General features: G+C 54.2%; 1 protein-coding gene across 1 annotated transcript; it reads left to right on the plus strand.

Moving 5' to 3' along the window:
• Positions 1 to 16: 16 nt before the first annotated feature.
• UNC5B (unc-5 homolog B (C. elegans)) lies at positions 17 to 13695 on the plus strand (the record flags this gene model as incomplete). The annotated part of the gene is made up of 16 exons (XM_009070109.1): positions 17 to 239; positions 3726 to 3869; positions 5321 to 5424; positions 6027 to 6207; positions 6741 to 6908; positions 7517 to 7681; positions 8415 to 8447; positions 8925 to 9119; positions 9466 to 9855; positions 10433 to 10520; positions 10607 to 10775; positions 10883 to 11116; positions 11967 to 12116; positions 12387 to 12551; positions 12629 to 12810; positions 13530 to 13695. Coding segments are annotated over 16 exons (2757 nt in total), but the record flags the coding sequence as incomplete, so codon positions are not given.
• Positions 13696 to 14038: the final 343 nt, after the last annotated feature.

The following is a 14038-nucleotide window of genomic DNA, read 5'->3' on the forward strand; positions in this document are numbered from 1 at the left end:
TCTTGCTCCCCTGGCAGGGCTGGAGTACAGTGATGTGCTGCCCGACTCCTTCCCCTCGGCACCAGCAGAGACCCTCCCTCACTTCCTGCTGGAGCCGCAGGATGCCTACATTGTGAAGAACAAGCCTGTGGAGCTCGTGTGCCGTGCCAACCCTGCCACCCAGATCTACTTCAAGTGCAACGGGGAGTGGGTCAACCAGAATGACCATGTCACCAAGGAAAGCCTGGACGAGGTTACCGGTGAGCAAACCCATCCTGACATCCCTCTGCCTCCCTTTCCCTCTCCTCTTCCCAGGCACTTCTGCCCTTTTCCCTCTTGCACATTCGCCCTGTTGCTGTTTCTCCCCCAGGCAGACTTTCCAGACCATTGGTGAAGGCAGTGATGATGCTGTGGTCATCATACCCCCAGAAGTGTGGGGAGCTCAGCCTGCTGCTTGCACACTAACCCTTTTGCAGGACTGGGTTGTTAAAAACGATTGGAAAAGCAGCACGTTTAAATCCCGTAAAAAAAAAAGGAACCTCTTTCCTACAAAATGCCTAATCAACATGTAGGATTCATTGCCAGGAGGGGTGGCAAAGCTTGGCAGCTTATGCAGGTTTGCCAAGGGATTAGGTGTTTAATGGGTAATGAGAGCAATCGCAGGTAGGATTTTAAATGTTTTTGGATGGCAGATGAGCTCTTCCCTGCCTCGGAGGACAAGTCAGCCTCTGGCTGCCTGGAACAGAGGGTGAGAAGGCATTTTAGGGGAGCCTCATTCCAGGGGATTGGGCTCTGCAGGGCTGTTTGGTCCATGCCTTGCAGCATCCCATCATGAGAACAAGGTGTGGGGTTGGATAAATCATCTAATCAAGTAGATTTGTTAAAATTGGGATGCTTAGCTTGGCTCCCATCTTTTCTGCACCAGTTTTGGTACCTGTGGCCTGATCAGGAGTGGAGGAAAACAGTAATTTTTCCCATGTAAGATCTGTTCTCTGCAAATCCCTGAGTGTGGCATCCAGAGGGTTTTAAACCAAGGCAGAGTTGGAACTGCAGCACTGTTGGCCTCTGCAGGCAGGCAGAGTTTAGAGGAGAAACCCCATCAGCCTGGAGGAGCCACAAGTGTTTTTCGCAAATCTCCTCTCATCTCTATGAGTTTCCCAAAGCCTTGTCCTTCCCTGGCATCTCTCACTCTCCATCCTGTATTAGCCAGGAGCCAGTCTGTGCTTGGGTGCATCCCTGAACCTGCTCTGCAAAGGGAGGATCATTTCTTTCCTCTGAGGCTTTTTGAGCCTTCCCTCCTAAAGCTGCTCCAGCTGTTCTTGTGGTGGTGGTGTTGCAGAGGAAGGATGGTCAGAGGTGCCTGGGAAGGCTGTCCCTTTGCCTTTCTGGAGGCTGATAGGAGCAGGGGCTGCATCATCTCTCTCTTTCGGGGTACATCTCTGTCTCCCAGCTCTCAGGGGCCAGATTTGAAACTTCACCACTCCAGGGCAGAGTCAGTGCTGGTTGGTGGCTGAGCAGCCTTCACCCGGGGCTTTAAATTTATTTATAACATCTGCCCACAGTGGGTCGAGCCAAAGGGCCACGTGTGGCAGTGCAGGATGCTCAGGGGAAGGGCATGGAACCAGCACAAGGAGGGAGCGATAGGGCTCTCTCTGCCACCCTCGCAGCTTTCTGCCACCCACAATTAGGGGCTCCCTGTTCTGGTGGCAATATCTGAGCAGTGTAGTCCAGCCCTGGGATGGATTCCCTTCTTGTTGACTTATCTAAATGCTGTCAGGACTCATTCCTCCTCTGGATCATCCCAGTATCCTGGAGCAGGGAGTTTTGTGGCTGTGTGATGTGTAGTATGGAAAAAACCACTATTTCATAGACTCATGGAATGGTTTGGGTTGGAAGGGACTGTAAAGATCATCCAGTCCCATGCCCTGCCGTGGGCAAGGACACCTTCCACTAGCCCAGGTTGCTCCAAGCTCCATCCAACCTGGCCTGAAACACTTCCAGGTATGGGGCAGCCACAGCTCCTCTGGGCAGCCTGTTGCAGGGGGAGCTCATTTGCTTTGGGCCAGCATCTCCCTGTCAGATTGCAGTCTGCTGATGCAGAGCGTGTGGCAGCAGTTAGGGAGGGAGCAGCACACACCTCCTTCACTCAGGCTTCAAAGATGGTGCTGCTGCTCTCAGGGAGTGAACCAACTGTACCTTCCATGTGGAGGTGATGCTGTGCATGTAAAAGCTGACGGCGTGGGCATCCCTACTCAGCAGCTTCCTTAAGGAAAAAGGAGTTGGAACTAACGTGGTTTAACATGCTAAAGATTCAGCATTTGCAGCGCCTGGTGCTGGTTGGGGAAGCTGCTGCAAGGGGCAGGGGGTGAGCTGGGCACAAAGGGACAGGTTAGCATGGTTAGCTTTCAACTGTCCTCAGTTAACAGCTTGGAAAAAGGGACCTTTAAGGGAAAAAAAATCAAAAAGGAACTTTTAAGATGACGTGTGTTGAATGAGCCGAGCTCAGTAATGCTCTGACTGCGTCTGATCCAGAACATTTCATGCGGAAGAAAGCAAAAATAGGCCAAGTCAGAGAGGATAATTCAGCTGGGTGAGAAGTGCTGGTCGAGAAGAGAGGCTGTGCTTGGATGCTTGAAGCCCTTGTGTGGTCACTGCTGTGAACCACAAGCTCAGTCCACAGTTTTGGGCAGTCACTGCTTTCAGGGGGACAGAGATAAGGCATTTTCAAGGTGCTCCCCACCTTTCCAGGGCTGCTCAACCCACCCCACCAGAGCTTTCCAGGCAGGCAAGATGTGTTTGAGCCATCTCCATCCTGGGTCCTTCCAAAAACACTAAGTTTCCCTAAAGTGCTTGGCCAAAACACCTTTTCTTTGGTCTGTTGTGTCTTTTCTTTCCCACCTGAATAGTGACAAAATAAATTGTATTTCCTTGTCAGCTCTTCTGCAGGAAGGGAGCAGAGAGACAGTAATTGCTCCTCGCAGCGCCGGGAGTGAGCTGTAACGAAATTACAGCTGGGGAGCTGCGGCTCCCGATCGCTGTGAAATTGAGGCCTTTTTAAAATAGAAACTGCAAAAAAAAAGGGCAGGTGTTGCCTAAAATGAGGAAAAGTAAGCTCTGAGTCCCTCCTGCCCTTGGTGGTGGCCACTGATGCTTCAGCATCCTACAGTCAGGGGACTAAGTCCTGGACATACATGGTGGTGTCACTTATATCATCAAACCAGGGTGTCCTGGCAGACTGTTGGAGATTGATGGAGGTGTGTAACCCTTTTTGGAGCCAGTGGGTGTGAAACACCATTGTCCTTGGGTGATTTCCTTTAGATCTTTTATTTGTCTTGTTCTGTGTGTGTTTAAGTGGCACTGACAGGAAGGGTTTCTCCCCACAACAGAGCCTAGGAGGCATCCCTCAGACCCTGGTGGGTGGGAGGGGGTCCGAGCAGGGACGTTGGTGACATGGGAGAGAGCTGGTGGAGGAGGGTGATGCCTGTTGAAATGGTGAAGAGCTGCTGGTCCTGCTCAGCTGGACTGGGGGAAAAAAGAGACACTTATTGCCCTGACTTCATCTCCAGGTCACCCTCTGGAGGGAACAGTCTCCCTGGTTTGCAGAGGTGCCAGCCCCAGATGAGAAGCTTCCAACCTGCTCGTCTGTCCTCCAGCTTTGCACAGTCACCATCTCTTGGGTGCTGCCTCAGTTTCCCTCCTCCCAGGTGCCCCTGCCGAGCTGATGCCATCCCTCTCTCCCCTCACAGGGATGCTGGTGCGGGAGGTGCAGATCGAGGTGTCCCGTCAGCAGGTGGAGGAGCTTTTTGGTTTGGAGGATTACTGGTGCCAGTGCGTGGCCTGGAGCTCTGCGGGCACCACGAAGAGCCGCAGAGCCTACGTCCGTATCGCCTGTGAGTGCTGTGCACATAGTACTTGCTCCAAGGGGCTGGCAGCTCCAAAGGTTGGCTGTCTGTTGAAAGCAGAACTTTTGAACATTTGGGGGTGACCCACCCTTGCTGGATGGCCTGATCTTTGCTCCCCATGGCAGCTCTAGCCTTGCTGCTGAGCCAGCATCATCCCAACCTGCCTGGCGAGAGGCAGTGGCATTACCTGGGTTAATGCTGCATTGCCTGAGCGTGTGCTCAGCGCTTCCAGGGCTTTATTATCCTTAATAACCCACCGGATAACACCTTGCAGCTTTGCCTGAATCAGCGACTCCGCATCCCTGGAGTCCCTGCTGTCATATGTCACTTCTCCAAGCTGCTGTTTGTGGGTGTCAGCCTGATTAACTCGCCCTTAATCAGGCTGTTCCCGCCTCAATTTGCTCAATTAGCAAATGAGATGGCAAAGCCGGAGGAGAGCAGCCCAGGCTTCCCTGTCCTAAACGGATTGTCTCTATCAGAGGGCTAATAATCCAACATATTATCCAAAACGGAGGGGGCTGGGGAGTCGGCTCTGCTGCTCAAGGGTTTAGTCTGAACAGGGAAAATCAGAGAATCATGGAATAGTTTGGGCTGGAAGGGACCTTAAAGCTCATCTCCCCCCCCCCCCCTGCCATGGGCAGGGACACCTTCCACTAGCCCAGGTTGCTCCAAGCCCCATCCAACCTGGCCTGGAACACTTCCATGGTGTTTTGGGAGCAGATGAGATGAAGTGAGGGTTTGGGAGCTGCACTGAGGGCTGGGAGTTGTAGCAGAGGATTGCAGCACCATCTAGTGATACTCCTGCTCCTTCCCAGGCTCTGGAGCAGGACCGAGCCATATCCCCTACATCCCTGGGGGCTCTGCTGGGCTTCTCGTCTCTCCCCTTCCCCAGAGCCCTTGCCAGCCCCTTGTTGAGTGACCGTGGCTTTTCCTCAGCAGCCATTCCCCACTGAAGTGTGATGGGCAGGATTCCAGAGAGTCTGGGGATGTGGCTCAGTCAGGACTGACCAGGGCAGAGCTGAGTAACAAACCCCTTAGCCCTGAAATGTGGGAATTTGCTTTGACACTGATGTGAGAGCAGAACTGTTGTGCCAATCTCATTTCCCTCCTTCATGAAAGGAGGGTCCTGGAGCAAGGTCCAGAGGGGGAAGGAAGTGGGAGGGATGAAGAAACAGGGTTCAAGCTGAGGTTTAGTCCCAAAAGGAAAAGACAGGAGGGGAATAAGCTTGAAGCATGTGAAGCAGGAAAGATATCGTCCTTGAGCACCACTTGCTGCCCCAGATCCATCCTGGAAAACAAGATTCTTCAGCTTCTTCCTCCCAGGACATGTTTTGCTTTGGCTCTACTACGCCAGAGGGATTTCCTGCCTCATGGGCACCAAAGAGTTGCTCTGTTCCTGCAGCAGGCTGGTAACCCCTGGCTTTTCCTTTCCCTCCTAGACCTACGGAAGAACTTTGACCAGGAGCCACTAGGCAAGGAGGTCCCTCTGGAGCATGAGGTCCTGCTGCAGTGCCGCCCACCTGAGGGGGTTCCACAGGCCGAGGTGAGCAGCTCCACAGCCTGAGGGATGCCCGATGGAGTGTCCCCTCCCTCTCACCTGGGGCATGTCCTTGCAGATGGCTTCAGCCATGATGGATGTCCTTGTGCCGGCACCATCAGCTCTCATCATTCAGCAGTAGGATTTATTTTGGGCAGCAGATCTGTTATTCTGACATCTAATAACACATGTAACCTCAGCACCTGCTTAGCTCACCTCTCTCTCACCTCCTGAGATGCCATTAATGCCTCACAGGGAAGATCTGAGAAGGGAGCACCCAGTGAGTTGGCTGAAGGGGAGCAGTCACCAGCAGGAGCTGAGGGATGGGAAAGTCAGTATGGATGGTTTTCCCTACCATGGTAGTGGGGCTTTGCTTGCCCACAGCTCTGTCAGCCCCCAGGAGCTGTGTGGTGGTAGCCACAGTGTTTCATTCTTGGCCAAAACAGCAGTAACGTGCCCCTGTCAGGCATGGTTTGGCCCCATTTTTGAGGAGAAATAAGTGCAGTCAGAGGCAAGGTTGGCCAGTCAAGGGTTGAGGTGCTGAGGACATTGGTGGTCACAGTGATGGCTTAACCCCTATCCTTACCCTTCTCTTCCTTTATGGCCAGGTGGAGTGGCTAAGGAACGAGGATGTCATTGATCCCACTCAGGACACCAACTTCCTGATCACCATCGATCACAACCTCATCATCAAGCAGGCCAGGCTCTTGGACACTGCCAACTACACCTGCATGGCCAAGAACATCGTGGCCAAGCGCCGCAGCACCACAGCTGCTGTCATCGTCTATGGTACTGGTCTTAGCTCTGGGGATCTTTGCTGCTGGCCATGTCTCTGAGCCAAGGGGGAATATGGGCACTTTCTGGGAGTGCTAGGAGTGAACTCAATTAGTGGATTATATCAGGTAATAACCAATATCTGCAGGACAGAAGCCTCTAATAGTTTATACAGGCTGTTAGGAGAAGTTCTGAGGTGTAGGGTGTAGGTGCTTCCAAGCCTTCTCAGTTGGGTAGGAAGGTGGATGGAGGTTGGAGCCAGCTGGATTCCTTTGACTCTCAAAGCAGCTGAAAAGCTACATTTGGCTGAACTTTTTTATGAAATCAAAGATCTCCTTGGGGCCAGGCAGAAAAAAAAGTGGAAAAAGGACCAAGGCAGGCTTGAGCATCTTGGGTATAGGATGGGCAACACTAGGACTCCTCTTGTGATCTGCTTTTCATGAAGGTGAGCTGTACCAGGGGGCACAGACGATGTAAGAACCCAAGGCCCAGCTGCTGTCCCTGCTGAATTGGCCTCCAGTGGTAATGCTGTCTCTCTGCTCCTGCAGTGAATGGTGGCTGGTCCACCTGGTCCGAGTGGTCTCCCTGCAACAACCGCTGTGGCCGGGGCTGGCAGAAGCGCACCCGGACCTGCACCAACCCTGCGCCATTGAACGGAGGCTCCTTCTGCGATGGGCAGCCCTTCCAGAAAATCACCTGCACCACCCTCTGCCCAGGTGAAGCAGCTTTGGGAACTGATGTGCCCACACAGCCTGTCTCCCAGGCTGCATAGTCTGGCTGTGCTCTCAATGCATCCCAAGCAGACAGGGGCTCAGGAGACCAGTCCAATGCACCCATTGCTAGTACTGCAGCCAGCTCTGGGGTCCCCAGCACAGGAAAGACATTGATGTGCTGGAGTAAGTCCAGAGGAAGCCAGCAAGTTGATTAGAGGGATGGAGCACCCCTCCTCTGAGGAAAGGCTGGAAGAACTGAGATTGTTCCACCTGGAGAAGTCTTAGAGTGACCAAATTGTGACCATCCAGTACTTGAAGGGAGCCTGCAAGAAAGACTGAGAGAGACTATTTACAAGGGTCTGGAGTGACAGGACAAGGGGCAGTAGCTTCCCACTGACAGAGACTAGGCTTAGATTGGATATTAGGAAGGAGTTATTCCCTGTGGGGGTGGTGAGGCACTGGTGCAGGTTACTCAGAGAAGCTGTGTCTGCTCCATCCCTGGAAGGAGGAGGAAGGCCTTTCTGCTGCCAGCAACATCCCAGGGCTGGGGAACAAACCTCCAAGGCCACACTGAGGGGTTTACTGATGCTCCTGTGTTTGGTTGCCCACAGTGGACGGTGCGTGGACAGAGTGGAGCAAGTGGTCTGCGTGCAGCACCGAGTGCACGCACTGGCGCAGCCGTGAGTGCGCAGCACCCGCCCCACGCAACGGTGGCAAGGACTGCAGTGGTGTGCTGCTGGACTCCAAGAACTGCACTGATGGGCTGTGTCTGCAGAGTGAGTACAGTGCGGGACTCATGGGGATGTGCTGCAGGCAGTGCTGGAGGCCATGGTGTTCCAGAGCTTGGCCACACAGTTGTTGGCTGTGCCTCAAAGGTGTTGGAGCAGCACGACTGGCACGTGGGTTTTCAGTTGTGTGTCTGATAAAGTGTTGCCAAGCAGACTCACCCCTTCCAAAACTAGCTCTTACCCAGAGGAAAGAAATATTGGGGGTTCTTGGTGGTATCTAAATGTCCCAATGACACTGAGACCTGCAGCATCTCTCTAGGTTTGGGGTCTGCTGAAATAAGGCTGGTTATGGTTAGCGAGGGCAAACCAGGAGGATTTCTCAGCCCCATCATGCAAACACCTGCCCTGGGTCACTGCTGGGCAGGAGCTCTGGAGCTGTTATTTTGGGAAATAAACCAGTGATGATGACAGTGGTGATGCTATGCTGCGAGTGGGCACACTGAAGGTAGCCAATGCTGCCACCTGCTGCCGTGCGACACCTCTATCCCCTCAGTGCTGCCTTGGCCAGAAATGCCCAACATCCTGTTAGATGGGAACATCCCAGGGTCTGGCTGGGCATGGGGATGTCCTTGCCACTGTGCTTTCACCTGGCTTTTGGCATGCCCCAGGGAACTGTGCTGCTCCCCCATGCCCCCGGGCTGGCTTCCCCCTCACTTTCTGTTTCATCTCATCCTCATCATCACCTTCACCTTTTCTTTTCTAACTTTGTTTTTCCTAACAGATAAAAGAATTCTAAGCGAACCCAAAAGCCACTGTAAGTGCTCATTTCATGGCCATTTTTTTCTGTTCCTCTGGTTTTGTTCTGTTGCATCCATGATAGGGCTCCTCAGCAGCTGGGCAGGGATAGGGCGGGATGAGGGAGAAACTGAAGGCCACCCCAGAACTCCTGTGTTACTCCTCAGGGTTGTCTCTGTTAGGGCTGATCATAGCTTCATGAACCTGAGCTGCAGGAACCTAGTTGTTTCTGGGATCCTTGGTGCTCCGGTGAAGTTGGCACAAGGTGTGGCCAGGTGTCCTTCAACAGTTTGAGGGGTTCACCTCCATTCTCTGGCATTGCTCTTGACTTCTTGGTCTTAGAAAACACCCTCCATCCTCCTGCCAGACTTTCCAGCAGGCCCAGTACTCATCTTCCCTTTTGTGCCTGAGTTAGTGGTGGGATTGGGGAGCACTGGTGGGTCTTGATGTGAATTCTGATGCTCTATTTTTCACCTCCATTTCTTTATCCCTCCAGTGCTGGAGGCCACAGGTGATGTGGCCCTGTATGCCGGGCTGGTGGTGGCCATTTTCGTCTTCATCGTGATCCTCATGGCTGTGGGGGTGGTGGTGTACCGAAGGAGGTGTCGGGACTTCGACACCGACATCACAGACTCTTCAGCCGCTCTGACCGGAGGGTTCCACCCCGTCAACTTCAAGACCTCCCGGCATGGTAAGAGCCTCAGCCCACATATGTCCTGCTCACCAGCCTGAGCCCAGGCAGAAGGTCCTTGTTGGGCTCCCAGCCCCATTTTCCTGGGGGAGTGTGCTGATTTTTGAAGGCTGAGGGCTCCACACTGGTCAGGTGTTGATGATGGGAATCAGGGCAAAACCTTGAGCACCCTGCTCTAGTAGAAGGTGTCCCTGCCTATGGCAGGAGGTTGGAACTGGATGTTTTTGAAGGTCCCTTCCAAACCAAACCATACTGGGATTCTGTGATTTCTCCACTCAAGCAGTACCTATCCATCCCCTTGTTTCCACTGCTGTCTTCATCCCTGCCCCGTTTCCTCCTCCCTTAGACAACCCTCAGCTGCTGCACCCCTCAATGCAGCCGGATCTGACGGCCAGCGCAGGGGTATACCGCGGCCCCATGTACGCCCTGCAGGACTCCGACAAGATCCCCATGACCAACTCGCCCCTGCTCGACCCCCTGCCCAGCCTCAAGATCAAGGTGTACAACTCCTCCACCACCTCATCCTCGCTGGGGCTGCACGACGGGACAGACCTGCTGGGAGGTGTCCCCAGCGCTGGCACCTTCCCAGGGGACGTTGCCAGGGACGGGCACTTTGCCAATGTGCGGAGCAAAGCACTGGGCTCACAGCACCTCCTCAGCCTGCCCCGGGAGCACGGATACAGTGCTAGTGGCACCTTTGGCTACCTGGGGGGAAGGCTCACTGTACCAGGCACTGGTAAGCCCCAGACTGGGAGCAGGGGGTGTTTGGCTGCTGAGTGATCAAGGAGTTGCTCCTGTCCCAGAGACCTTGCCTGCTGTGAGCAGGCCTTTGCTATCCCAGAGCTGGCTCGGGGGAGGAAGGCAGCAAGCCTTTGCCAAGCCAGGTTTTGCAGGCTGGAGGTCACAGCCTCCTTGGACTTTCCTTGGCCTTTCCCTGCTGTTGATCCAGGGCCAGCCCCTTGCAAAATGATCCAAAGATTAGGATTTGCTTCCTAACTCATTGGCCTGGCTCAGCCCTGCAAGCGGTACAGCTCTGGGACATCCCAGAGAAGCTGTGGCTGCCCCCTCCCTGGATGTGTCCAAGGCCAGGCTGGATGAGGAAGGTGTCCCTGCCCATGACAGAGGGATTGGAACTATATGATCTTTCAGGTCCTTCCTACCCAAACCATTCCATGATACTATGATCTTGAGGTGTTTCTCTCTGGGCTGCCCTAGCTCGCTGCTGTCCTGGTGCTGTTTGGATGGGGTGGAGGGTGGTTTGTCCCTGCTTTCTTCCTCTTTTGTGACTGACAGCTGTATGTGTGCTGTTCTAGGGGTGAGCCTGCTTGTGCCCCATGGGGCCATCCCCCAGGGGAAGTTCTACGAGATGTACCTGGTCCTCAACAAGGCAGAGAATGCCCTGTAAGTCACTGTGCCACCCATGTGTCCACTCCTTGTTGGCCACCATGGAGTTTCCTTCCCAACCAGTGTCCACTCTCCCTCCCCAGCCTGCCCTCTGAGGGCACACAGACAGTGCTGAGCCCAGCAGTGACCTGTGGACCCACTGGCTTGCTCCTGTGCCGCCCTGTCGTCCTGACCATTCCCCACTGTGCTGATGTCAGCTCCTCAGACTGGATTTACCAGCTGAAAACACAGTCCCACCAGGGAAACTGGGAGGTAAGGTGGGAACCTGGCCCTGCAGCCAGCATAGTCCACCATTGAGGGATACAACCCCTGGGACCACGGACTGACCCCCGGCCTTGATGTCCCATCTCTCCCTTTAGGAAGTTGTGACCCTGGATGAGGAGACCCTCAACACTCCCTGCTACTGCCAGCTGGAAGCCAAGTCCTGCCACATTTTGCTAGACCAGCTTGGCACCTACGTCTTCGTGGGTGAATCCTACTCCAGGTCAGCCATCAAAAGGCTCCAGCTGGCCATCTTTGCCCCCACTGTTTGCACCTCCCTGGAGTACAGCCTCAAGGTTTACTGCTTGGAGGACACACCAGATGCTCTCAAGGTAAACATCACCTTCCCAAAGCTGTTCATGCCGCCTAGTGCCTCGCAGAATGGCCTGGCCCCAGGGAGCAGACAGCCTGATGCAACCGCCTGCAAAGTGACCACAGGGAGATGATAAGGTGTATACTGCTTTCCCTGTCCTGCCTTACCCTTGCTGAAGGAAACAGTGAGCCCAACAAGCTTAGCTCCTCTGCTGAGACCCCTTCCTGCAGGCCTTACATGAGGGGTTTGGCTGCTGATGGGTGGGTTTTTTCTCTGCTGCTCAGGAAACCATGATTTGCCTCAGTTTTCTATAGATCTTATTATTCCTGCATTTCACTCTCTTCCTTGGAAGGGTTTTGTGGCATAGATAACATTCAGCGCAGCACTGGAAACTTGAGATTTGATGCTTTGGCCACCTGGGCCAGTGTGGTGTCTATGTGATTCCTTGTGACTTGACCTGGGGGTCCTGTCAGGATTGCTGTGGCCCCTGTAGGTGGGGATGTAGGCAGAGCTCTGGCTCTTTGATTGGCTTTTTCTCCTGAAAGCTGCTGGTGTGCCAGTGGGATGGTGTTAAAGACAGATGGGATGGCACCCCTTAAGAGACTGTTGGACCTTTGTGTTCTCTGAGCAGTGCAGAGGCATTTATGGATGGCGATGTTATAAAATTCAAGGTTTAAGTGGGGCTGGTGTGTGAGATGAGTTGGGAAGACCTTGGAGAGGAAATGCTGGGGTGGCAAAACTTGTTGGTGCTGCTGGCTCCTCTTGGCAGCTCCTCTCCCCACTCCATGCCTGGCTTTGGACAGAGAGAGAGGCAGAGAAGTAGCCCCTGCCCTTCTCCTGGGTCTCATGGCCTGTCCCACTGCCTGCAGGAGGTGCTGGAGCTGGAGAGAACACTGGGAGGGTATCTGCTGGAAGAGCCCAAGCCTCTGCCCTTCAAGGACAGCTACCACAACCTGCGTCTCTCCATCCATGACATCCCCCATGCACTGTGGAGGAGCAAGCTGCTGGCCAAGTACCAGGTGAGGGGCTGAGGTGGGGCCGGCTGGGTGCCCCCCAGACTGGGGACATCACCTTCAGCCAGGCACCACGGGGTTCTGGGTGCTCTCTCCAGAGTTGTCTCCCAAAGGGATGGAGGAGGAAAGGGGACTGGTTTTCTGGTCTCTTTGTTGGGATGCTCTCTGTGGGGTCCTGCTGTCCCACCTCATACCTCATGGGTTGGCTGGAGAAGGTGGGCTCTCCCAAGGGAGCTGCTGGAACCTTCTCTGAGCCCCTGCTTTGGTGGCCTGCAGGAAATCCCCTTCTATCACATCTGGAGCGGCAGCCAGCGAGCTCTGCACTGCACCTTCACACTGGAGAGGTATAGCCAGGCCTCTACCGAGCTCACCTGCAAGATCTGTGTGCGGCAGGTGGAAGGGGAAGGGCAGATCTTCCAGCTCCACATCACACTGGGAGAGGTGAGCACTGGGGAGGGTGGGGCACAGTGAGGGGACATGCGTGGATATTTCAGCTCTCCCTGTCCTTCCTCTCGCAGCACACCAGCTCCTTCGACACTCTCCGCTCCCACCACAGCAGTGGTGCCCCCACTACCCAGGTGGGACCCTATGCCTTCAAAATCCCCCTCTCCATCCGGCAGAAGATCTGCAACAGCCTGGATGCTCCCAACTCCAGGGGGAATGACTGGAGACTTCTCGCCCAGAAGCTTTCCATGGACCGGTGGGTCTCCCTGTGCTTTCCCCTCCTGTGTCTCAGATAGAGGAGTTCACTCTGTGCTCCCACTCTTCTGCAGGCATCCAGTGAGGTTATGTCCAGCTATTTAGGTCCATCCATAAATGTGGATATAGCTCTGCATAGTTATATCTATCTCTATCCACAGATATAGTTTTAAACTTAAAGAGAAGAGGTTTAGACGAGACATTAGGAAGGAATTCTTCCCTGTGAGGGTGGTGAGGCACTGGCACAGGTTGCCCAGAGAAGCTGTGGCTGTTCCATACCTGGAAGTGTTCCAGGCCAGGCTGGACAGGGCTTGGAGCAACCTGAACTAGTGGAAGGTGTCCCTGCCCATGGATGGAAGTGGATGGTCTTTAGGTTTCTTTCCAACCCAAACCATTCTGGGATCCATCTGTGCCACAGTCCTGGGTCTCTTGTCGCTTTGAACTGGCCCTTATTAACCTGGGACCATGGCTGTGCCATTCCTGCCTGTTTTCTCCCCCAAAGACCAAAGGGAGGGAGAGTCATTTTATCAAAGCAAAGCTTCCATTGCTGTTGCATGAATTCCAGCTCTGTATAAACATTGAAATGGCATCTCGAGGGCTTTGGCGTTTGTGAACCCATCGAGGTTCATAGTGCAAACAGGTTTGCTGCTCCAGCATCCTCCTCTCCGTCCCCCAAGGGCACTGCACCAAGTGAGCACCAACTCTGCTTCCCCCATGCAGGTATCTGAACTACTTTGCCACCAAAGCCAGCCCCACCGGGGTGCTTCTGGACTTGTGGGAAGCTGAGCACCAGGATGACGGCGATCTCAACACCCTGGCCAGTGCCTTAGAAGAGATGGGCAAGAGTGAGATGCTGGTGGTCATGGCCACAGAAGGCGACTGCTGATGGTGCTCCCTGGAACTGAGGGCCAGGAGGGTGACAGGGGGGTGAGAAGGGTCCTTCCCTCACGGCAGGGGGAGGCACGTCCATCCCAAGCAAGGAGAGCCGAGGCCGTCGCCTCTCCCTCCTTCCCGCAGCACTGTCAGCCTTAGAGGTCCCTCCTCAGCGTTTACAAGCAATTCAAGTGTTACACAGCATTCCTCCTCCTCCTCCTCCTCCTCCTCCCCATGCCATGGGGAGGGATTAGGGCTTCTCAAGTCGGGATGGGGCTTTCCTTTTCCTCCTTCTTTTGGGTTCCCCTCCTCCTCTTCTAATAGCATTTCTGCGCTGAAGAGCCAAGTACAACCCA

The sequence above is a fragment of the Acanthisitta chloris genome, unplaced genomic scaffold (genome assembly GCF_000695815.1).
Source record: "Acanthisitta chloris isolate BGI_N310 unplaced genomic scaffold, ASM69581v1 scaffold13672, whole genome shotgun sequence".
Taxonomy (NCBI): domain Eukaryota; kingdom Metazoa; phylum Chordata; class Aves; order Passeriformes; family Acanthisittidae; genus Acanthisitta; species Acanthisitta chloris.